Source organism: Monopterus albus, unplaced genomic scaffold (assembly GCF_001952655.1).
Source record: "Monopterus albus unplaced genomic scaffold, M_albus_1.0 scaffold19.1, whole genome shotgun sequence".
NCBI classification, from domain to species: domain Eukaryota; kingdom Metazoa; phylum Chordata; class Actinopteri; order Synbranchiformes; family Synbranchidae; genus Monopterus; species Monopterus albus.
In genome coordinates this window covers 3,297,892-3,319,475 of record NW_018127899.1, presented here as the reverse complement: position 1 = coordinate 3,319,475, position 21,584 = coordinate 3,297,892, and the positions used below count along the sequence as shown (strand labels likewise).

General features: G+C 45.1%; 2 protein-coding genes across 4 annotated transcripts in view; one reads left to right on the top strand and one right to left on the bottom strand.

The window, feature by feature from the left end:
* The window catches only part of LOC109956360 (voltage-dependent calcium channel subunit alpha-2/delta-4-like), a 46,982-nt gene that overhangs the window by 16,168 nt on the left and 9,230 nt on the right, over nt 1-21,584 (bottom strand). The window contains exons 10-28 of the mRNA XM_020593380.1: nt 20,907-20,996; nt 20,617-20,730; nt 18,378-18,456; nt 18,170-18,303; nt 17,263-17,280; nt 16,841-16,918; nt 16,669-16,749; nt 16,315-16,389; nt 16,050-16,136; nt 15,873-15,944; nt 14,835-14,896; nt 14,398-14,465; nt 14,007-14,052; nt 13,479-13,576; nt 13,145-13,235; nt 12,162-12,254; nt 11,440-11,561; nt 11,252-11,320; nt 19-80 (exon numbers count right to left, since the gene is read on the bottom strand). Of these exons, the coding sequence (XP_020449036.1) occupies nt 19-80; nt 11,252-11,320; nt 11,440-11,561; nt 12,162-12,254; nt 13,145-13,235; nt 13,479-13,576; nt 14,007-14,052; nt 14,398-14,465; nt 14,835-14,896; nt 15,873-15,944; nt 16,050-16,136; nt 16,315-16,389; nt 16,669-16,749; nt 16,841-16,918; nt 17,263-17,280; nt 18,170-18,303; nt 18,378-18,456; nt 20,617-20,730; nt 20,907-20,996 (1,539 nt within the window). The remainder of the gene's footprint in view (nt 1-18; nt 81-11,251; nt 11,321-11,439; nt 11,562-12,161; nt 12,255-13,144; nt 13,236-13,478; nt 13,577-14,006; nt 14,053-14,397; nt 14,466-14,834; nt 14,897-15,872; nt 15,945-16,049; nt 16,137-16,314; nt 16,390-16,668; nt 16,750-16,840; nt 16,919-17,262; nt 17,281-18,169; nt 18,304-18,377; nt 18,457-20,616; nt 20,731-20,906; nt 20,997-21,584) is intronic.
* LOC109956375 (leucine-rich repeat and transmembrane domain-containing protein 2-like) lies at nt 2,726-10,573 on the top strand. 3 transcript variants are annotated; one of them, XM_020593422.1, is made up of 5 exons: nt 2,726-3,058; nt 3,868-4,124; nt 7,836-7,972; nt 8,282-8,965; nt 9,274-10,573. In XM_020593422.1, exons 3-5 carry the CDS (start codon nt 7,930-7,932, stop codon nt 9,753-9,755), a joined length of 1,209 nt encoding a protein of 402 aa, XP_020449078.1. In that variant the 5' UTR covers nt 2,726-3,058; nt 3,868-4,124; nt 7,836-7,929; the 3' UTR covers nt 9,756-10,573. The 3 variants fall into 3 exon arrangements, with proteins under 3 accessions (XP_020449078.1, XP_020449077.1, XP_020449080.1); XM_020593424.1 differs by lacking the exon at nt 2,726-3,058 and adding an exon at nt 3,693-3,780; XM_020593421.1 differs by lacking the exon at nt 3,868-4,124.

Here is a 21,584-nt window from a genome sequence, read left to right as displayed (position 1 = left end):
AGTGCATCCTCCAGTCACCTGCTTGGCGATGGCCCAGAACCTCTTTTCCAGCAAATCCAAGGACATCTGCAGCCCAATGGCTAAAAATAGAAAGCGCACACACACACACACACACACACACACACACACACATCGTTAGACAGTGGACAAGATGAAGTCTGCTGTGTTTGTGGAGGAGAGGAGGAGGACAGGAAATCAATCTGACCCCGCGTTCGCCTCTGTCATGTCCTGACAAAAAGGGATGTAAACACTGATGCTGTGTTTGTGCTCTGGCATGCTGGGTAATGACACGACCCTCAGTAATGCACCGCAGCAGCTCGATTACTCAGAGGATCAGACTGAAGTCCACTGCGATCATTAGGGAGCACTGATCAGTGTGAAGCTGGGTGTGTGCTACAAGCATCCGACAATGCGCCTATAGACTTCACTCACTAACACCTAAGTGAGGGTTCATGACCCCCCGTGCATTAAACTGGGACGCCTGTACGAGCTCAGTGTGACACAGCAGTGCTGTCACAGACAGAAGAAATGTGACATGGTGTGTTACAGAGTTCTGACCTCTGGGTCCTTTAAACCTCTTAAGGCATCACTCTCTGTCGCTGCTTTAAAATAGCCTCTCTGCAGCCTCAGTGGTCTGCGGCTTCGCTCTGCATCTTCATTTTGTATTTTTTTCTCCTTTCCTGTCAGCAGTGTCCTTATCGCCGGGTGCTACAGCTGCACAGTTTCTGCTGCAGTCTGCAAGGACGTGTCCACAGTGGGACCAAACACCTCCCACACATTTGTTCCACTTTACAAGTAAACATCAATAAACATTTCATGGAGTGCACGTTCTCAGGACACTTTTCCTTTTATGGACTTTATCTTGTTTGTGCATGAAGAGTTAATGGTGATAAATCAAAGACTTTGCAGCTGCTTTATTTTTTTTAGTGTGGATTATATTTTAGTAGTCAACGCTGTGTGATGTAACTGTGTGCCAAGTTGACATAAAAATGTTTTAAGCTGCAGAAATGAGAGCAGCGCTGAGAACATTCAAGTTTTATGGTCCATTTTACTACCAATCTGGACTAATCTCATCTGAAACTAAAATGTGACACAGGCCAACCTAGACAGTTTCTTTTAACTTGTACAATAACCGGGCTACTTTCCTGGCTGATGCTCTGGAAGCTGGGAGTAACATCTGATAGCGGAGATTTTCAGAGCGGTTTGTACAGATGAGGACCTGATCAATTAAAATCCAGCTGGTCACTTGGGTTTTACATCTTAACATGAAGAAAATAACATCCAATAAACTTGAGAAACATTTAGACAGTGAAATATACTGATGACATTTGGCATAAAATACAGTTAAAGCCATGTTAATCATTAAACCTGATGGTCACAGAGGATTAAATGATGGTTAGGATTATTAGGGACGTCCCGTTTGTCTTCACTCTAAATATAAATACAAGAATGTCCCTGAAGAACCCTGGTTTCATCTAGTTTTCTCAGATTCAGGATTAAAGGACAAGGCCGGCGACACTCTATTCTATATTTGTCGACAAATCTCTTGAAAAGCCTCAAACCAACACTGAGCGTCTCCAGCTCGCCCTGTGTCCGTCTCCCAGCCTGGCGTCTCTCCCCCTGAGCCACAGAGCTCCAGTGTCCATCCAGCCTAGCGGTGACATGCTCCTCCATCACCATGAACACACACTGGAGTTTATTCTGACCCACACACACCGTCCTGCAGCGACACATACTCACTAGAGACCAAATGTGGATTCACCCGCCGCTGAAGATACTGGTTCCTCCTTATAGTTTGATAAAACCTTCAGCATCCAGGAAAATTAGGACATTTCTGAGATGTTTTAAAAAAACTGAAACTGTATATTTGAGGTGTTTTACCAGATTTTCATCTTCAGCTGAACCACAGTGGGCCTGGAGCTGAGAACCACAGGCGTAGGAAAGTGATGTATTAATAGACTGATGCACTGGACTTTTTCTTGGGTTTCGCCTGCTGTCAGACCTCCAAACAACGACCCATGTCCCAGCTGTTAATCAGTGATTTCTGGTGTGGTTCCACTGGCAGCTGTGTCCAACAGCCAAGGCATTCGTCAGCAGTTTGTGTGGACAAGATCGTTTTGGACAAAATGAGTATTCAATTGGTTTAGAAAACAATCAAGTTATCAATAATGAAAATGATCAATGTTGCAGCCCTAGTCATTTACATTCACTATATTTCTTTAGGATAGAGTCTGTTTACCACAAACACACTGAAATGTCTTTGGAAGCTGCAGTGGTACAATTACACCCCAGGGTGGCAGCAAATCCGCTGAGGTTATCTTCAGCAGGGGGCTACGTGTGCAGCCCCACCCCAAACTACAGCCTGTGGTCGGGGGCTTGGACATTTCGTAGTGTCTCTCAGACTGTCTTTCTCCAATTCAGATCTACTTTACTGGCATGTGTAAGTTAAGTAAAGCACTGCAAAGAAACACTACACCTTACATCTCTGTCTTCATTAATTCAGCCTGCAACACTTTGCTGTTTCTATTTCTGTCAAGCTGCTTTCATGCACATTACACACTCAGTACAACACCACGAGGACAAGCGCTCCTGCACACACAGTGAAAAATCACGTGAATCATCATCATCAGCAGCAGCAGCAGCAGCATGGGGCTTCTCTCTCTCTCTCTCTCTCTGCCTATCACACACACAGAGGCTCGCTCGCCCTCAGTCGGCAGGCTGGGTGTATGTTGGACGAAGCTCTGAGACAATCAGAAGAAGCTGAGAGAGCAGCAGTGTGGATGAAGAGGAGGATAACGGGCTGTGTTTGATCCGGAGCAAAACTCCAGTCCAGCATCTGCTTTCAGATTCTGATTCGAACGAGGAATCGAGCTCCTGTGTTTTAAGTCGAGACCAGTTTCTGCCTTTGAAGACTGAACTGGTCTGTCCTCAGATTCAGACTCTGCTTTTTAAGCTGGATCTGGATTTCTGGCTTCTTTTTGAACCCTGCAGATGAACGAGAAGAAGAACAGAGTCGCTCGTCTTCCTCGGTTTAGAGATTGAAGCAGCATAGCAGATGGTGAGCGGCGTGTGTGTGTGTGTGTGTGTGTGCGTGCAGATACTGTATGTAGAGTACTGTGCATGTGCCTTTGAAAGCAAGGAAGAGTGTGCACTTTTGTCCGTGCACCTGTGTGCGCACGTATACAATCTGGCCAGAAGTAAGCGGACAGCACTGTCCACATGCTGGAGTGCACTTTTGGTTTTTCCTTGGAGTGAATCATTAAACATGCGACACCTGCACCACAGGATTATTTTTATTTTGTTACTTTCACAGTCGACCCTTTTGACTACAAAATCAGTGATGTCCATCCAGAGCTCAGCAAAACGTTTTCAAATGTCCTGATTTGTTTAAAACTTCATTTGATTTGTTGCAGCCAACTGTTGGGCAGTGTTTTAGACAAGCACGTGTTTGTTCCTTCCCTATTTCAACAAAAAGATAAAGAAATAGTTTCCCAGTTTGGTGTGGACTGGTGTGTAGAGAGCTCTGACCTTAGCCCCACCCAACACCATCAGCATAACCTGGGACACCAACTGCGAGTCAGACCTCATCACCAACATCAGCGGTGCTCTTGTGTCTGAATCGGGACAAATCCCTGCAGGAGGTTCAAAACCTGGTGAAAAGCTGAGGCCAGAGGAGTGGAGGCTGTTACAGCAGCTTCAGAAGGAATTCAGAGACACACACTTTTTCCACACTTTGTGTTGCAGATAAAGTTTTACATAAAACTGCAAACATCATCCCAGGTGCCAATCAATGTACACTCAACAGCTCAGAGCAACAAAGTGAAAATGTTTGTCATATGTACAGTATGTCGTCCTCCGTCTCTGCAGATGACGTCTGAAGCTCTGTCAGAGGGTCCGCTGGGTCCTCAGTCTCCTCCCTGACCACGGCCCTTCTTGTTCCTCAGTCTGGTCGGACGCCGACTCCAGGAACAGTCCTGCTGGTTCCAGACTCCTTTCACATCCCAGTTACTGAGGCCACTGTGCTCCTGGGGACACTCAGAGCTTCAGACATGGTTTGATCCCCTGGTCCTGATCTGGGCCTCACCAAAGTCTGACCACAGAGAGCTCCTGGGCTTCATGTCCTGGTTTGTGTCCTGACCTGCAGTGTGACCTGTGTCCTTCTAAACTCTGTCCAGTCAGCCCAGTTTACATTTGACACGTGTTACTGGGTGCAGGCTAATGGGCAAATTACAATGGTATCAATTTACAATTAAATCTTAGGCTCAATAAAGCGAGCAAAGACGTCGCACTACTTTCTGAAGACAGTGTACATCCATGAATTTGGAAGCAGATACTCAACATATTGCAGGAACGATCAGGTGTCCACATACTTTTGACCATGTGGTGTACAGGTTTGTGTCTGTCCTTTAAATAGAGTCTAAGAGTATGTGTGCTTTGGCGTGGGTTCAGTGTGTGTGCTTCTTAGTCGTTTCCTCGCTCATCCTGCTTCAGTGTGGATGTTGCAGCATGTTTGTGCTCTCAACCGAATGCCTGGCTGCCTCGTTCTCGGGCTGTGTGAATGGAAAAGTGCAGCCACGAGGGGGTAGGTTAGGGTGTGGGGTTGGGGGGTGCCTGTCAGAGGCCATTAAGCAGCCAGCGCAGTGCCACATTTGAGCCCAGAAAACTGGAGCGGTGCACTGCAGATGAAGCAGGCAGGACTTGGTGCCAAAATCCAAATGGAGGAGTTTTAAGTCAAGACAACTTTAATACAACAAGAAAAAACTGTTTGGCTGTTTTTTGTAACAAAATACAAACAAACAAAGATGCAGGATCTCAAACAGGACAGTTGTGGCCAGAACGCTGCTGCTTCAACTCTGCGGACCATCATTAACAATACTGTGGAAACTACAGGAGTGCTACAAAACCTCGAGGCTAGATTTACTGAACACCACCATCAGCTACTAAATCGATCAGAGCGTGGCAGAGCTGAGGTGACAAGACAATCACACACCCATCCACCACCACAGAACCACATTAGAAGTGAAATTAGCCGCTGAGAACCAAACTTACTGAAGGAAAATAATGAGTGACTGGCTTGTGGTAACAGTGTTCTCCAGGACCAGTTGTTCAACACCATCTGGACCTCTGTTCCACGCGGGGATTGAAAGCACAGCTTTAATCTGTAGGATTGAAAGCACAGCTTTAATCTGTGACCCACAGCTGCTGTGTCCAACCTGGCTGACGGTGCACTGGACAAGCTGTTTGCTCCTGAAACCACCATAAAAATTAACAACTGAAGAAACTGAGAACAGCTTTGTTTGCATTTTCTAAAAACTGCAAAAGCGTTTTCTTTTCCTTTTGTAGGAAAATGATGTGAACAGCTCCTCTGGAGCAGGAAACAACTGCTGGGTGCAAAGCAACAAAACAGTCTGTGATGAGAACCAGTAAAAACAAAAGGCACACACTCACCAGGATGTCTCCTTCATTTATGCACAAACATGAACATGTTTGTTTATTTCCTCTTTTGAAGTTGCCGCTTTTGCCAGAATCCAATCAGCCTAAAAACATCAGGGCTTCGAACAAGCTTTGCAACTGGTACCAAATTCAATCTAAAACTGCTCCTAATGATAAGGCTGCTAATTTAGTGCCATCAAAGTTAGGTCATACACTTTCTACTTTACTACAATAAGACTTCTTTAAAAGACACAGGTCAAAGACTTTCCTCAGAAAGGCTGACAGACTGTACTTCCATTGCTTTCCACTGGTGTTCTTCTACAGTTCTACCTAGTTAAGATCAGAAACACGTTGCCTTGAGGGTTAAGAGAACCCACTGCTCTGCTGACACTGGTTTAGTGATGTGCAGGTCAAAACATGGCCTGAATTCATTTGGAAAATGTAAGATGATTTAAGATGTCTGGGGTTATATCTAGAACATCAGGTCATTTCACAGACATCGGTATCTCTTTTACTAGAGATCTGAGAACCGAAGAGGAAATAACACACAACACATAGTTCGTCACACATATACAAACATCACAAACAGTCCAAAACTATCTTTACATGGTGACACTCACAGGAGCCTGATGCACAAACCTAAACCATCTCTCAACAGCTCACATGGCCCAGGACGTCAGAAAAGCTGATTGGTTCATCCAGCTTCTGTCAGATGGATGTATTCATATTGTAAATGCACAGAGGTCTAAAAGAAAACACACAAACATCTCCAAGTGACAAGCAGCCATGGATCCTTCCCAGAGAGGAGCCTGACCTCGGCTCTGTTGACAGAATGATGGCAAACAGCATCAGCCAACCTCCTCCTCGAGTCGCTCGGCTTTGTTTGAACAAAGGTGTCGGGTCAGGAAACGAATACACGCTCTTTGAACCTCGCTGCATCATGAAGTCTGCGTGGTCGACTCATGGACAGAGATGTTGACCAGCCTTCTGCTGTTACTCTGGGCTTCTTTTGTGCATCACTGATGGTTCAGTGTTGTGTCTTTGGAGACATCTGAGCTGGACGCCCACTGCCAGGGAGAGTAGGCACACAACTAATTTTCCTCCATCTACAGCAAGTTTGTCTGCCTGTGGCCTCACGAAGGTCTAAACTCTTTGTAACTCTTTCAGCTTCATGCAGATCAACAGTTCTTGAACAAATCACCAAAAAATACAGACTGTGTTTCCTTGATTGAATGTGTGAAACGATGCTAGTGCTGCTGAGTATCCGCAGTGTACAGGAATTACATGTGGATGTTAAGACAGAAGCTGGCACTGACTTTTCCTCCAATGTTGGTGTTGCTGGATGAAAATCCCATGTTCTGAGCACTGAAGAATGGAAAGGACTGAGGACAAGAGATGTTATGTGCATCACAGCACAGCACAGCACAGCACAGCGCCCATACGCTGTGGACCTGCTTTGTCAGAGAAAAAGCAGCTGATGCCTTTTACTCTGCACATACTCTACTTAATATTGTACAGGGAGTTGCACTCTTTGCAGTAACACCAGAGATGTTCGAAAACAAAATCACAAGTTTGACCTGAGGACCCCATGAGAGTCGATGAGTAAATCTGATGATTGAACATTAAGGCATGTGGAGCTGAACGAGAGCAAAGTAAATCCAGACCCAGCTCCGAACCTTTATAAGGGAGTAACTCCAGTTAAGCATGGATCCAAAATAAAAGCCCAGGTCATTCTCTTGTTCCTCATAATGAAAGTCAGAGCTCCCCTGGTTTAATCACTCTTTCTACATTTCAAAAGGTACAAGCTGACGAGGAATCACAACATTTCACTAACATCCAGTCAGCGAGCTGAAGCCAAGGAGTCTTGGTATAAAACCCTTTAAAACATTCAGTAGTTTAAATCAAGTCTTGTTCAGATTTTGAGTAACTTTTTTAAGCACAGTGACGTGTTTTGTTGGCAGGTGAGATGAGGAAGACTTCTGACTTTACTATAACTCTGATTCACGGCTCAGACTCGTGTCAGCAAGCTGGATTGATAGTGAACATAATCATCATTTGCAGCCTGAGTCTCTAATGTTATTACTTAAACAATCCAGTACTGATCGGGTCACAGTGTTTGCCACAGGCATGGAGCGCGATTCTGATGGGTAGTGTAATATTTAAGGCATTTGTTATACAAACCCAGCCGAACACCTTAATGTAATGTAACCTGAATTATATATGACTCATGGCTGCGACTTTTGTTACGTAACCCATGTTTCTCTTAAATTTTTAAGGAGCCTCCTGTGTTTCCATGTTGAGAAACACCAAGGGTGTAATTAAAATTTCACTGCAGCAGTGGCTTCTGAAATACAAGCCTCAAATAACTTCTTCTTCTTTCTCTCCATTTGATGTGTCTTTAGGAAGTCACCCTCAGCGGGAAGTTGGTGTGAACGGGCCGACAGCGAGGACCGCCAGACAGCAGGCTGAAGCTGGGGTGGAGCTGACGTGACAGACATGAAGAACATGGATAATGGACAAAGTCACGTGGAGAGTTTGGGTGAGTCTGGACAAACACTTCATGCTTCATACTGTAGGAACTTAATGGACGCTTTAATCCACACTGAAAGAAGGAATATGTGAGCTTCTTTATAGCAGACACCAGATCAGACCTTGTGTTCTGTGTCTCTCTGAGCTTTAAACACGATGAGGTGGAGGTCTAGGTACATGATGAAAACCTACCAGTTAAACTGAAAAAGCAAACAGAAAGAATAAGGCTTGAATCCAGAGAAATGAGCACAGCTGAATAAAGCTTAGGTTCACAGGCTGCATGTTAAAGGCACGCTTCCTGTTTCTTTGCTTCTTCCAGTCTGTGCGACCCTGTCCGGTCTGGTACTGGTCCTCCTGGGACTGCTGGGCTCGGTCCATGGCTGTCCTGGTGTCTGCACCTGCTACGGTAACACGACTGACTGCTCTGCTGTCGGACTCCTCTCTCTGACACCCGTCCTAGCTATGCTAGACCCGGACTCTCGGATCCTCCGCCTACCCCACAACAACCTCTCCTCTCTGGGCAAGACGGAGCTGTCCAACCTGAGCAGCCTGGAGCTTCTGGATCTTTCCCAGAACCACTTTTCCACCCTGCAGCCAGGGGCTTTTTCAAGCCTGAGTAGCCTGCGCTGGCTCAATCTCTCCACTAACTACCTTGGGGTACGCCTGTCGACCTCTGACCACAGAGGCAGCACAGAGGCCCTTAGGGAGTTGAATCGAAGTCAGGAGAGCGTTGGTTTAAGCAAGGAGGTTTTCAAGGGGCTGTGGCGGCTGCGAAGACTCGACCTGTCCTCCAATGGCCTCCTGTGGCTGCCTAGAGGTTTGCTGGATGGCCTTCAGAGCCTCGCCTGGCTGTCCCTGGCCAGCAATCGGCTTGTGGCCCTGGACAGAGTCACCTTTGAGCCCCTGGTGGGGCTACAGCAGCTCCTGCTGGCGGGAAACCCATGGGAGTGTGACTGCAAGCTGAGGGACTTCAAACTCTGGATGGAGTGGCTGATTTACCGGGGTGAGCAGGGCTGTTAGCCAAATCTCAAATGCCCTGAAGTTCATACATTAGGCGTTCGGCTGACAGTGCTAAAAGCCTGTACCTGAGCAAATCACTTTGTATTTTGAGTCAGTACTTCACAAGCTGTCTAATCAAAACAATTAATCTCTGCTCTGCAGGATGGATGGATGCTGAGCCAAGACATCTAAGAATATATTGACCTCTCTCAGTCCTCAGTCACACCTCGTTTCCTCCCTTCTCCTTTCCTCTATGTCATCTTGTCCCTCTCTGTTATTCCCCCTCTTCTTTGTCTTCCCCTCTGTCTGTAGATGGGCAAGTAGATGCGATGCAGTGCTGTCTCCCAGGGGATCTGAAGGGCAGGGACATCCGCAGCGTGCCAGCAGAGATGTTCAACTACTGCCTGCATAATCCAACTAGGGACAGGCCACCAGGTTATGCAACCCGGCCTCCCTGCCCGCCCGGACGAATCGGCATCAACGAGGATTGTGTTCGACAGCGTTACCGGCCCATAAGTGTCCGCCGGGCACATGGCACACAAATTGTTGCGGGTGTGGTTTGTGGCACGGTGTGTGTAATGATGGTGGTTGCAGCAGCTTACGGGTGTGTCTATGCTTCACTGATGGCACGATATCAGAGGAAGACAAAAAGGCGCGGCCAGCCTCTGATGGCCGAGTCTGGAGCTGACACTGACCAGGAGGATGGGCAAATGTCATCCCCGACCTCAGCAGAGGAGACGTTGCCCAAAGAGGCCTGCGGCATCGTGCATGGGTATCGAATCAGCAGCTTCTGACATGCTGCCTTTTACTGAGCGTTGGTCCTTCCAGGATGCTACGGTTGCTCCTCAGCTCTCATCACTGATGAGAAAATGTCTGGAGAGAGAAACCCTGCAGTTCTGCAGAAAGTCTCTGGGTGGGGACTGATTGCACAGCTAATGGACCGGACTAGAGTCAGTGAAAGTGGAATGCTGCAGCACTTCCTTTAATATATGGAAGCTCTGTGAATTGTTATTCCCTGCGCTGCATCTCTCAGCCAATTCCTCTGAAGCCGTTTGGCACGTCCGCACCTGGACTTCCTTTCATCCGTGATTTTCTTTCTTCTGTATGAAACTACCTTGTTGTTCAAGTGGTCTGTCTTAGTGTCAACAAGCACAAGCTCCAAAAGTACAAAAGCCAGTGACTGTGAAATGTCCTGTTGTTTGCTGCACTAACCTTTTCTGTTACCAATCAGGTGTGTATATTTGATGTTCATCAACATCCCCACTTTGAGAAATCATTCTTTGTACCCGACATTTAAACCATGTCGGAGTCCTGCAGCTGTCAGGGAAATGCTGCTTTGAGCTTCATCACCCTGATAAGATGCATTCGCACAGATACTAGAGCTGTAGTGCCACCTAGAGGCTCTGAGCTACAACAGCTTCTAATCCAGCACAAGCTTGGTGACAAGTTATATTCCCAGCAAAGCCAAGGATGAGACACTGACTGAACATGTGAGGCAGTCAGCCCATATAAACGTTAACTGTCATATGTGTTTTATTTTGTCCATGTTTTCTGTCACGAACACATGAAAAACTGTCTCAAATTTAACTCAAGGACTGTTATTCATGGTGAAGATAATAAACACTATATTTATCTACATTTTTTCTTTCTTTTTCTTTAAACACACTGCTAAAGCAACAGAGCCACAAACCAGACAATCCACCAACAACAACTAGGAAACCATTTATCCATCAGCTTCTGTAAACCATATGCTGTAGAGCTTGGGGGGTGGGGCGGGGTACACCTGGACAGGTCCCACTCTATCACAGGGCTGAGCCACAGGGTCTGCATCCATGTTTCCCTCACTTGCATCTTTTTTTGTGTCTTAGTCTACCCGTTTAAGATGCAAGGGAAAACTGCATCTGCTGTCGCAGCAGCACCGGTTTCAGTACAGAGATATGGAAAGTCTCCCGACAGCTGCAGTCACACACACAAACACTTGATAACAAAAACGACCACCTACAGCAGAGAGCTGAAAATAATTAAGATTTCTGAATATTACATGTAAAACATTTCAAAACCTTCTGAGGCTTTTTGTTGCAGAAACTCAATTTTCTCAGATTCCTGCAGACTCTTCTCGAGATGCCAACGTCCTGCCCACTGTTTCTGCTCTCCTGTGTACCGTACCACACCTCAGGTGATGAAAAGTAACGAGGCTGATGATAAGTCAGCAGCGGGCCACAACAAGAAGCCCCACAGCTGAGGTCAGTATCACAGCCTTTTGAATCAGAGCAGCAGCACCGAGACTCACCTCCAGCCATGGCCGTCTTTCCTTCAGATGACACGGTCACTGCTGTTGTTGCGATGACGTACTTCACTCCTGTTCACAGACAAATTTACAACAGGAAGGGCGGAAGGTTTGCTGATTAGGGAGACATGTAATGACAGAGAAAAGTGCTAATATAAAAAAGATGGACGAGGGGACAGACAGAGACAGACCTTTGTCGTTGACGGGGTAGTAGTAGAAGGTTCCAGGAGTGTTTTCCACAGCCAGTCGGTACCACAGAGGGAAGTGATCAATGGTGAACAGGTTGTCTTTATCAGACGGAGACAGGAACCTCCTGGAAAGTGAAACTTCAATTTTAGCCAACATATGTTGTGAAACCTAGCACCAACCTGTGTTAACAAGCTGAAAGAGCATCACACTACTGAAAGGTGAATGCTGTGATACACCTGCGTGTACTAACACCATTTATATACAGCTGAGTGACAAAGGACAGGAAACCCCTGAATAGTGGTCGCCTCCAGGATGACAGCGCCCCTGCCCACAGCACACGACGGGTCACTGAGACTTGAAGAGTCAATGCTAAGGTGCAGTGAATCTGTAGCTTGATTAGGTAGCTCCTACCCTCTAGCCATTAATACAGTCAGGGTCCATGTCAGAGCCTACAAAAGGCTGCACAGGACAGCTGCCAGCACAGCAGTGAGAGTCCACACTGGGATGTCCTGGTGGGCTAGGGGGTTTAAGACGATGGCCATGTGATTGAACTGTCTCAGGTTTGAGTCTAGCCCGGGACATTTGTTTCTTTTCTACTGTTATCTAATAAAGGCAAGACATGCCCACAGTAAAAAGACTCTAGCTAACGATGTAGAAAAATGTAACACTGCTGCACAATGAGTGAGAATCTCCTGAAGCAGAAACTGCAAGGTGCGAGTCTTACTTGGCCACTCTGGTCTCCACCCCTGCATATCTCGTGATCCTCATCAGGCCAGCACGGGTACCAAGGAAGGCTGTCTCCACCCCCGGCTCCACCCTGCAGAGCCCAAACACAGGACAGAAGATGAACCTCGTCTGTATAGTTGGTTGTCTGTACTGCAGAAAACTACAAGATTTAAACAGACCAAACAAAGCAATGGCTCATTGTTTCATCACATCTTACTCTATGAAGGCTGTTTGTCTGTACAGCTGGGTGACAACTGACAGGACAGACCACCACCCAGCAGGGCCTCGTCAGGGCCGAGTCGCTAGACCAGCGTCACGTCTCATCTGTAGGAGGAGGAAACCTCCTCCTTCCAGACCAGATTCCCTCGCTGTGTCCGACCCGCTGTGTCGTCCTCATGAAGCCATTCAGCGACCTAGAGCTGCAGCCATGAGTCAGTTCACTGGTAGAAAATGAACCTCAGCTATTTAGAAGCAACAGTCACCGACATGTTCTGGTTCCACCTTCTTTAATGTGAGGAGCTGATGCTTTTCTTTGTCAGACATGAGAATCAGCTGAGTCTCTGTGGATCTGCTGGTTGGACACAACAAGACATGTGGAGACGCCACCTTTGGCTCTGGAGAGTCACAGTGGGACTTTTTCCCAGTGTCTGACATTCTGGGGATAAACAGATCAAACAGATCATCAGGACGATGATCAGCTGATTGATCAGTGACCCTGCTGGTTGGGTCTCCACTCAGTCAGGAGTTTCCCCTCACTTGTCACCAGCTGTATGTTTTGGATTAATTTGTCCAGGTTTGATCCCTCAAATTTAAACAACCATAGCAATATAATGACGACATAGATGAGCATTCAAAGTTTTTATTTTGATGCTCAAAACTATTGATTCCTTAAATTTTGAGACCATCAGTGGAGATTTTTGCAGTTTGGATAAACTGTCCCTTTAAATCTTCAGATGTCAAATATAAAGGCTGATGTCCCACTTGTCATCGAGCATCAGGGCGGTCCAGTAGGCCTCCAGTGGAGCCGTCACCACTGCGTCAAACAGCGTCTGCTGCAGCAGCACTTCATCACCTGCACAGCGGACAGGTTCAGTCAAATTAAAGGCAAAATACTCATCACTTCTCAAATGTTGTCACATCTGTCACAGATGCTGTCCAACAACAGTTAAATCTCTGAAGCCGCTTTAACAAAACATGAAAAAGGACTTGCTCTATGTGTAAAATGTAGCGCTGATTCAAATGCCTGGAAACGCATAGAGAGACATGCTGCATGGGCTTTTTATTCCAGTTTTATTTAAAAAAAAAAAAAAGTTACACTCGAGGTCGGGCTCCTTCCCCAGCAGGTAGCGGATGGCAGCCTGAAGCTGGTTGTATTTTCGGTGAGCAGGGTCGATGTCCGTCTCACAGTAAGTCCTGAGGAATTATTAAACCAGGGTCAGCGGCTTCAAAAGAGCCAGTCTGGGTGCTACTGGGAGTTTTAGAGGTTTTCAGCTCCTTGTAGATACAGAGTTTAAGGGGAAATGTGAAAAAATAACTAATATATCTGAATATCACTGGAAAGTAAACAACTAATTTCAGAGACTTGATCAGCAAATCCTAACTTTTACTTTTCATACATGCTTCTAATCTTCATGCATTAAACCACATAAATGATTTAAGGTGACTGATTCTGCTCTTCCTGCTTTCACCACACTCCCACACTCACCTTGCAATTTACTAAACAGTAATACATTATTGTCATCTGATTCGACAAACTGATTACGTGTTAATGGAGCCTGAAGAAACCGACTGTATTAAGCAGCAGTTCATGTTTCAAACTGAAGGCCTGTGGTTTCAGACATACCACTCAGAGGCGATGCTGAGGTCTGGGGAGGTGAGGTCATGCAGCCCTGCAGGCAGAGGTGAAAAGGCTGAAGTTAGCTGAAACAAAAACATCTAGATTCGATGTAAAAAGCTGTTTCGCTGCAGGTAAATTTAATTATCATCAAATCATCTGAACATCAGGCCTATGAATAATTGACTAATTTCCAGCAAATATCAAATAGCATTTTAGCTTGAAATGCCCATAGTTCACAATAAACACAAAACATAAATCATCAGAGAAAAAGTTATCAATTAAGCTATTAATTAATTAGTGAGTGATACAACTGAATAAAGTTTCCTTCCTCTCTTTAAAGCACAAATGATACAGGAGGGACACTGCTGTTCATGCAGGGGATTATGGGAAGTCCTACCTTCCTCCACGGACACGTTTCCCATGAACGCCAGCTTTCCGTGACCCTTAGTCAGCACGACGCCCAAGCTGCAGGGACATATGGAGGAGGTGAGACCTGCTGCCCTCTAGTGGTCAAACCCCACAAACACAACTCGTCACATCAACAGAGAACTGAGAGACAGTAACACTGAATCCAAACAATACTTAATTTTACTCTTAGAATATGGACAGAAAACCTTACATCATGTTTTGTATTGTCTGTACGAGCCCTGTCTTTTCACACCAGAATTACACACAGCAAAGCAGAAGGTAATTAACTATGGCACATACTAACATGTTAATATGGAGAAACTATGGGACACATGATGGACACTGGTGGTGTTTGTCTCTTGTGGCGGGTGACTAACAGGACAGTCTAATCCTAAATCTCTCAGTTCATGTAGCAGGCTGATTTACCTGAAAGGTGTCTCATCGATGTTTGTGTAGAAGTATTCATTGATGAGGTACAGAGGTCGTTTCTGTCGGGGAGGATAGCCATGCTATATGAGAGCTTTCATACAAGTAAGACCAACAAAACAACCTGGCTGTTGTGTCTGTGTATCTACTCAGACTGAAGCTGATCAGGTAGGTTTGCGACCTTAAACACTTGCTCTACAACACTGAGCTGGAGCTTCACCTGAAAACCTGGCCAGGTATCTGGCAGGTAGGTTAACTCAGTGCACATGTTATGCTAGCCTCTACAGGCTGCTCCTGCTAGGGTGAAACATGTGGCTGTAGCTGAGCAAACAGTAGCAAATTAGACACAACAGTCTGTTCTTTGCACACAACTGCTGCCAGTAAAACAAAGGCCATGAGCCTCTTCTTCTTCTTCTTGTAATCAAAGCAGCTGGTAGTCAGTGCTAACAGGTGCATTACTGCCACCTCCTGAGCAGCAGAGAAATTACACAAGTGTTTAATTTCATACAATGAAGTCTAACTCTGTGAACTTCTGTCAAAGTATACGTGACAAATTTATTATAACAAGAAAATCTCAATGAAATGTATCATCACACTTGGCGCAGTATTTATTTGTAACAGTATACAAAGAAATTCACGCAATTTGCTGGTAAAAGATGACGGTGACCAACATTAATCTGACACTATGGTGGGGTCTCAATACTTTCTGAAACCGCTGTATTTTTATAATTTTGTGACCAGCTGGGTATATGGCAAGGGTTGAGGTTTGGAGTGTTGTTGTGATGGGCAAGTTTATGGCTGGGTGGACATACTGTGTCTTATTTTGGTTCATGTTATTTAGGTAGAGGTGATTATCTTTCCCTCAGCCTCCACATTAACTTTCATTAATATTTCTTACCAGTTATTAGTTTGATTCTAGATAATCAAACTCAAAACTCGACAGCATCATCCCTCGGTTGTGACAGAGAGAAGAAGAACATAATGTTGGGGTTTCTGTGAATAAATCACCGATGAACACTGAATCGATGGATCGCTCACCCCTTTATCCACCAACGCTCTGACGCTCAGGCTGATGCTGCCCGTCTCTCCGTTCACCATGGCTGTTCTCAGCTGGAAGGTGAAGACACAACATGAGAAGGCTTTCATTCTAAGAAACCTTTCCAGATTCTGCTAGGTGAGATTCATCTGGTGATTACTGTCCCTGTGTGTGTTTACCAGCTCGTCTGTGTCCTCCCACTCCACCTCAGACAGATCCACACTGTTATAGTTCGGCTTCGGCCTCAGCTTCTTTCCATCTTTGTACTGTAGGACACAGGAGACACTAGTGAATACTGTGTAACTGTCTTAATAAATACTTTATGCCTTTTCCCCTTAATGTGCCCTCCAGGACATCTGCCACAGTGTAATACTCGCTGTTGCTGCTGCAGGGCTCTCAAGCTAAATCTGGCCTTTACAGCGTTGTCTATTCTGCAGAACTCACCAGAGGTCGTAGGTCAGGGTGAGCCAGGATGTACCCGTTGTTGGTGATGAGGAAGGCATAGCCGTGAGCTCCCAGCTGAGGAGGAACGTTGACATTTAAGGCTTTATTTTCCTCAGACCAGAACTAAGCTGTATGGCAGTTTGGTTTCCCATGTGACTGACCTGCACCGCTGATCCAAACCTTTCTTTGTAGGCTTCCCTACTTATACTCTCCTCGTATTCACACTCAAATCTATTTGAAAATATAATTATTTTATGTTTGTCATTCTTTTTTCCTGCTGTACTGCACCGTGAACCACACCTGGATAACTTATGATCATTACTGTCCTACTCGGCTGAACAGATCTGAGCTCACCGTGTATCTGGGTGCCAGCTTCATCACTTCCATCAGCGGGACGTCCGAGCCGACCACACCCAGCAAGATCCCGTGGGACAGCTGGAGAGACAAGAGGGAGGGTCAACACTCGGCATAATGGGAAGGTGTTCAGTACATGTGACAGTGAATCCTCAAAGTGAACTCAACTGACCGTCTCCTTCTTCTTGCTGAAGACCGGCATGGCCACAGAGGTCATCAGTAGCAGACTCTGAGCCTTGGTGTTGAAGAGCTGGGAGACAGGGACACGGTTAATACAGTTATTATTTATAAATGTGCACGTGAACATGAATGGTGGATCAGAAAGATTTTTGAAACCGATAAAACATTTAAAATGCCTTTTGCAGCACAGTTACTTCCACTGACATGTCTGACTATGACCAATTAAACAGCGCTGGGTGATTTATAGTAGGACCATTATGATCTTATGCATTCTGTAATAGACTGTATCCTACTGTAACTTGGTGAGTATTATTGGGTTTCATTTCTTCAGTTCAAAGAGGCTGACTCAACTCTGAGGAACATTTTCAAAGTCACAGTTTAGACACTGTGGATGTTTTAAAACGTCTTCTTTACCTCTTTGGTGTTGGGAAGCTGCCGGAGCAATGGAGGGGAACACCCGGAGGATCATGGGAAAGATGAGCAGAGGCACAAGGAGGAAGCAGACACACTGATGAAAGTGAAGTGACCGATGAAGATGATGTGCACAAACGAGTGACGAGCATGCAGTGTTTTCACACACACAAACAAAATACACACACACACACACACACACACACACACACACACACACACACACACACACACACACTGACGTAACTGTTATGCAGCCCAACACAGGCTGCTGGTGAACGCATGTGCAGCAACTAGACAATTCACTCAGGAGAAACAGCAGATGGCAGCAAGGCAGACCTGCCTGCGTGTCCTAACAGATGCACTTTTACTTAAGTGACATCTCTGGCAAAGACTTTAGAACCATTACAGAAGTATAAGAACTGAAGTGTTTCTGAATGTGCACAGTGCAGTGACTGTTACACCATTGCACAGCCTTTTCTGCACACTTCCACATCACATGCACATTTTGCATTAATTACTCTGGCTGGGCATCAAATTAAACAATATTCCAAACAAATTATGACTGTAGGGAACAGTACTGGACCCTGTGCTAAGGCTGGCATCCAGTGTGATCAGTGAATGAAATATAAATATGAATGAAACTATTTCCATTTGTTCTTCACACAAAATACAAATTTGTGCTTGAATTATTTTTGAGAAATTAAATATTAGAACCAAATGAGAATGTTTCATTTCTCAGAAACAGTGCACAAACAAATCTAAATGGATTTATTAATATCCTGATTCTATGGGATGCCAATCTGAACTTTCTTGTCCCCTCTGATACTTCATATCTGAAGGAAGTAATTAAAATGCTAATTATATTCACTGATGACTCGCTCCTGTAAGCAGGACCGGCCAGACTCACCACAGTGTCCATGTAGGCTTCGGTCCAGATGATGTCGTGGTCGTGGTTGATGACCATTGGCCGGCTGAGCACGTGCAGATACTCCATGACGTTCTCTTGCACATCGGCCAGTGTGGAGATGTGTGTGTAGTAACCTGAGAAAACACACACAAATATCAATATCTGCATTCAAGAGATGGACACACACACACACACACACGCTACTGACCTTTGTTGTTGCAGGCGATCCACTTGGTGTTTTGAGCGAAGGTCATCTCTCTGCCGATCAGGTAGGTGAAGACTCGCACCTGAGCAGAGAGAAATGCTCATACCTGGCTGTGTGCGTGGCATATTTCTAACATGTTCTGTTGCTTCTACAACAGCTGAGTATTTTCTCATGGCTTTAATAATTACTGGGAATACAGTGCCTTGCGAAAGTATTCGGCCCCCTTGAACTTTGCGACCTTTTGCCACATTTCAGGCTTCAAACATAAAGATATAAAACTGTAATTTTTTGTGAAGAATCAACAACAAGTGGGACACAATCATGAAGTGGAACAAAATTTATTGGATATTTCAAACTTTTCTAACAAATAAAAAACTGAAAAATTGGCCGTGCAAAATTATTCAGCCCCCTTAAGTTAATACTTTGTAGCGCCACCTTTTGCTGCGATTACAGCTGTAAGTCACTTGGGGTATGTCTCTATCAGTTTTGCACATCAAGAGACTGAAATTTTTGCCCATTCCGCCTTGCAAAACAGCTCGAGCTCAGTGAGGTTGGATAGAGAGCGTTTGTGAACAGCAGTTTTCAGTTCTTTCCACAGATTCTCGATTGGATTCAGGTCTGGACTTTGACTTGGCCATTCTAACACCTGGATATGTTTATTTGTGAACCATTCCATTGTAGATTTTGCTTTATGTTTTGGATCATTGCCTTGTTGGAAGACAAATCTCCGTCCCAGTCTCAGGTCTTTTGCAGACTCCATCAGGTTTCCTTCCAGAATGGTCCTGTATTTGGCTCCATCCATCTTCCCATCAATTTGAACCATCTTCCCTGTCCGAAGGTGCTCTGGTCAGATGAAACCAAAATCGAACTTTTTGGCAACAATGCAAAACGTTATGTTTGGCGTAAAAGCAACACAGCTCATCACCCTGAACACACTATCCCCACTGTCAAACATGGTGGTGGCAGCATCATGGTTTGGGGCTGCTTTTCTTCAGCAGGGACAGGGAAGATGGTTCAAATTGATGGGAAGATGGATGGAGCCAAATACAGGACCATTCTGGAAGGAAACCTGATGGAGTCTGCAAAAGACCTGAGACTGGGACGGAGATTTGTCTTCCAACAAGACAATGATCCAAAACATAAAGCAAAATCTACAATGGAATGGTTCACAAATAAACATATCCAGGTGTTAGAATGGCCAAGTCAAAGTCCAGACCTGAATCCAATCGAGAATCTGTGGAAAGAACTGAAAACTGCTGTTCACAAATGCTCTCCATCCAACCTCACTGAGCTCGAGCTGTTTTGCAAGGAGGCATGGGCAAAAATTTCAGTCTCTCGATGTGCAAAACTGATAGAGACATACCCCAAGCGATTTACAGCTGTAATCGCAGCAAAAGGTGGCGCTACAACGTATTAACTTAAGGGGGTTGAATAATTTTGCACGCCCAATTTTTCAGTTTTTTATTTGTTAAAAACGTTTGAAATATCCAATAAATTTCGTTCCACTTCATGATTGTGTCCCACTTGTTGTTGATTCTTCACAAAAAATTACAGTTTTATATCTTTATGTTTGAAGCCTGAAATGTGGCAAAAGGTCGCAAAGTTCAAGGGGGCCGAATACTTTCGCAAGGCACTGTATGTCACCTACAGAAAAGCAGGATTCCTCCTCAGAAAATAAGTGTGATTTCAACACTCAAAATACGTAATTAATAAGAAAGTGGCTTATTGACATTCTGTGATTTTTGTTCAGTTTTAAGGTGATAATTTTTCTATAATAATTAAAAGAGAGATCACTGAACAACTCCTGATGATCCTTGTTTTGCATTTGTATTCAAATCTGTGACATGCAGCTCTGCTGGTGAAGGCTTCATCTACAGATGATGTTGAAGAAACAGTCGTTTTGTTCCAGGATGTTCAGTCCTTTGTTTGATGCTGCACCTGCAGAAGCTACACGTCTGAGCGGGCCACCGCTTGCACAGTTGATCCGTCACTGACAAACTGAACTGTGAGCCAACATTTAGCATGAAGATGAACTGAAGGAAACAGCTGCAGGTTCAAAAGTTCAGCCAGTATAATGAAATTCTGTGGTCACGTTGTCCGAGTCTGAAGCAGGAGACTGTGTTTCTGTACACAAGGCAGCCTTCAGCGCACACACACAGACATACAGCCTTACAAACATCCATAATATTCTAGGTTCCTGTAGCTTTTGGTGAGAATCAAGGAAACTTTCAGAGGTCCTCACCCTGCGCTCCGGCCAGTTGAACTCTTCAAAGATAGACTCAAAGTCCTCCATGGCTCCGTCCGTGATCAGCATGATAGCCTGGTTACACATGCTGCCCTGACCGCTCGCCCTCGCCTGCACACAGACACACAGCCGAGCAACACCTTCACACCACCATCGCCATCGTCTACACTCCACAGATAAACACACATGTATGGTGTTTTATCTAAACTCTTCATTCACACAGTTGTTTGTACTTTTATTTAATGAGAGAGTTGACCTCTGACCCCTGAGGGCACTGGCATACGAACCTCGTTTAGGATTTTGAAGGATTCCTTCATGGCGTTCTTGATCTTGGCTTCTCCTTTAACATGCAGCTCCTCCACCAGTGTCTTAAAGTGCTGAGAGAGAGAGAGAGAGAGAAAACAGTAGAACTGCTGCCTGTACTGTAATGATACTGTATGTCCCTTCATACATTCTTTCCATCTAGCATCTACACAGGTAGTGTCAGAATTAGGTTTTAAGGTATTTGCCTCTGATGTGTGGTTTTCCGGGTTGCAAGCGAGAGCAGACGTCTTTACTGCTCCTCTTGTCTGTTCTATGATTTTTCACATCTTCTACATTTTCAAGTCTTTGAACAAATTCTACAACTATTAAAATGCCTCCAAGAGGGAAAAGAGCTAATAAATCAGAAGCGAACGAGGATGTTGAAGCAGAAGAGGATTATATTTCAGCGGCGCAAGTAACAGAGATGTTGAGTCAGCAGAAGCAGATGTACACCGCACTGTTGAGCCAACAACAAGACAACTTCAAAGGTTTTGTGCAACTACTTATGGAGACAAATAACAAGAGACTCGACGACATGACCAGAGAAATACAGGAGATAAAAACAAGTTTGCAGTTTACCCAGCGAGATGTGGATGTGATTAAAGCAGCCATGGGTGAACAGAAAATACAAACCAAGGAAACAAAGGATGATGTCTACAAAA

Excerpts from the sequence above, each read along its gene's own strand:
- LOC109956375 (XM_020593421.1), top strand. The coding sequence starts at position 7,930 with ATGAAGAACATGGATAATGGACAAAGTCACGTGGAGAGTTTGG. Across the intron at positions 7,973-8,281 it reads AAGTCACGTGGAGAGTTTGG|TCTGTGCGACCCTGTCCGGT; the intron begins GTGAGTCTGGAC and ends TGCTTCTTCCAG. Across the intron at positions 8,966-9,273 it reads GGAGTGGCTGATTTACCGGG|ATGGGCAAGTAGATGCGATG; the intron begins GTGAGCAGGGCT and ends CTCTGTCTGTAG.